Source organism: Haliaeetus leucocephalus, unplaced genomic scaffold (genome assembly GCF_000737465.1).
Source record: "Haliaeetus leucocephalus isolate CR32 unplaced genomic scaffold, Haliaeetus_leucocephalus-4.0 Scaffold184, whole genome shotgun sequence".
In the NCBI taxonomy this organism is placed as follows: Eukaryota; Metazoa; Chordata; class Aves; order Accipitriformes; family Accipitridae; genus Haliaeetus; species Haliaeetus leucocephalus.
The window spans coordinates 9,580,512-9,583,110 of record NW_010972620.1 but is presented as its reverse complement, the minus strand read 5'-3'; the positions used below and the strand labels follow the sequence as shown (position 1 = coordinate 9,583,110).

The window sequence follows — 2,599 nt, the reverse complement described above, 5'->3', positions numbered from 1 at the left end:
CGAGGGGCCGGCCGGGCCCCCGCCCTGGGGCGAGACCACCTGGATCTACCACGACGGCGAGGACACCAAGATGATCGTGGGCGAGGAGAAGAAGTTCCTGCTGCCCTTCTGGCTGCAGGTCATCTTCATCTCGCTCCTCCTCTGCCTCTCGGGCATGTTCAGCGGCCTCAACCTGGGCCTCATGGCCCTGGACCCCATGGAGCTGCGCATCGTGCAGAACTGCGGCACGGACAAAGAGAAGAACTACGCCAAGCGCATCGAGCCCGTGCGCCGCCAGGGCAACTACCTGCTCTGCTCCCTCCTGCTGGGCAACGTCCTGGTCAACACCACGCTTACCATCCTGCTGGACGACATCGCCGGCTCCGGGCTGGTGGCCGTGGTGGTCTCCACCATCGGTATCGTCATCTTCGGCGAGATCGTGCCGCAGGCCATTTGCTCTCGGCACGGCCTGGCCGTGGGCGCCAACACCATCTTCCTCACCAAGTTTTTCATGATGATGACCTTCCCGGCCTCCTACCCCGTCAGCAAACTGCTGGACTGTGTCCTGGGCCAGGAGATCGGCACGGTCTATAACCGTGAGAAGTTGCTGGAGATGCTGCGCGTCACCGACCCTTATAACGATCTAGTTAAGGAGGAGCTCAACATTATCCAGGGAGCCCTGGAGCTGCGCACCAAGACTGTGGAGGACGTGATGACTCCCCTCCGAGACTGCTTCATGATCGCTGCCGAGGCTGTGCTCGACTTCAACACTATGTCTGAGATCATGGAGAGCGGTTATACCCGCATCCCCGTTTTCGAGGGTGACCGCTCCAACATCGTGGACCTGCTCTTCGTTAAGGACCTGGCTTTTGTGGACCCCGATGACTGCACTCCGCTCAAGACCATCACCCGCTTCTACAACCATCCGCTGCACTTTGTCTTCAACGACACCAAGCTCGATGCCATGCTGGAGGAGTTCAAGAAAGGTGGGCTCTTCCCTGTGGTGGGGGTGCGGGTGTGGGAGGTGTTGCTTGGCTGTGGTCAGCGTCTACCTTCTTGAGGCGAGGGGGCCTCTGCAGAGAGGCCCCTTGGGTTTCTGCTTGTGGAGGGGGTTTGGGAAGGTGCATTCGGGACAGAGAGGGACCAGTGTTTAGGCATCTGCCAGATCTGCCTGTTCCCTGGGCCAGAAAGCTGATACGCGGCTGGTATGTGCCCCCGGCCTCTTTTCCCCACTGCACTGGGATGTGTGTGTGGGCATGGTGCCAAGCAAGGTTGTTTTCTTTCTTGCTTTTTTCCACTCATCTGTCCATTACAGTGAGAACCGCTGACGGGAATCCGCGCCTGTTACTTGGCTGTGTCTTCTCCGTGCTTTTTCAGCTGGCCTGACAGTGAGGAGCGGGTGGGCTGCTTGGGTATCTTTCAGGCTTAGTGCGTGCACACGTGCTGAGATAAACAAGGCGTTTTAGCTCCATTCATAGGCTCAGCCGGCCGACCTCAGCTCTGTGCTCGTGTTCCAGTTATTTTGATTGACACTTTGATCTTGTAACTCGTAAATAGTTTCAGGGTCTTAAAACGTATTCGAAAGCACCCGTCGGTGCTGCACTTCAGGAGTTACAGGTCTTTTTCCCTAGGCTTCCCTCTGCCCCCCAGGACCACAAGCTCAGCAAAGACATGACCCCTTCTACCTCTACGGTGTAATGCGTGTATTAGTTGCATCAGAATGGGACTGAGGCTTTCCGGTCCTGTCTTAACTGTAGGAGGTGTTGACCTGACAAATGCATCTTAATTCCTCTTAAAAGCTTTTGCTTATGAGACAGAAAAAAGCTTTTTTGGTTTTCCTTTTTAAATCTGTTCCTTTCTGCAGGTCAAATAATAATGCTATGTGGCCTGAGCAGGAGAGTGCTTTCAAAGAAAGTTAAGTGAAATTTCAAACGTATTGGGATGTGTGGACTCCTGTGCTGGAAAACTGAAGGCTGTTGGAGTCCCACAGAGGTGATCGTGCCTGGGGAGATCTGATCAAAGTACCCCTGAGCAGCTCAGTCCCTGGGAGATGACCTGGCTGAAAGAGGAGTTCTTTACAGTTGCACTGACCCCACAGTTAGGCTAATGGGGAATATTTGAGTTCACCTTTTATCAACTGCAAAAGTTACCTTGGAAAGAACTTTGTAAATTGGTGAATGGTCTTTCTAGGTGATAAATTTAAATTACCACTTAGATTTCAGGTGCTGTTTTGTCCACACGCTGAACTTTGACAGCATGGCATATGATCTCTTTCTTCCTGCTTAACTCAATTTTGGGCATTTGGAGGGTTACCCCATTGGTTTCCTCATCTTTAGTTCATCTTCACGGATAGAAGGTCAACATACTCCTGCTTTTTACTGACCACTGCAGCAGTGGTTTTCTTTATCTCTTTCTGCCTCTGTGTAGTGATGGGGAAATCTTACTTGGGTTCGGAGCTGTTGAAGGAGAGATGAGGGAGAGCCTCCCCCAGCTGTGGTTTCTCTGCTGCGGGATCTGCAGCTCGGATCTGGAAAACTCAAGTTATGTCACTTAACTGTTGGCTGGTTAAAATGGATTTCACTGCATGTGTGGTCACAGGGTTCTTCCCCGCCCCGCCCCC

The 2,599-nt window shown here is 53.1% G+C and overlaps 1 protein-coding gene across 1 annotated transcript in view; it reads left to right on the top strand.

The window, feature by feature from the left end:
- Nucleotides 1–6: 6 nt before the first annotated feature.
- Nucleotides 7–2,599, top strand: part of CNNM2 (cyclin and CBS domain divalent metal cation transport mediator 2) — a 127,579-nt gene continuing 124,986 nt past the window's right edge. The window contains exon 1 of the mRNA XM_010564797.1: nucleotides 7–965. Coding sequence (XP_010563099.1) covers nucleotides 71–965 — 895 coding nt within the window. The 5' untranslated portion in view covers nucleotides 7–70. The remainder of the gene's footprint in view (nucleotides 966–2,599) is intronic.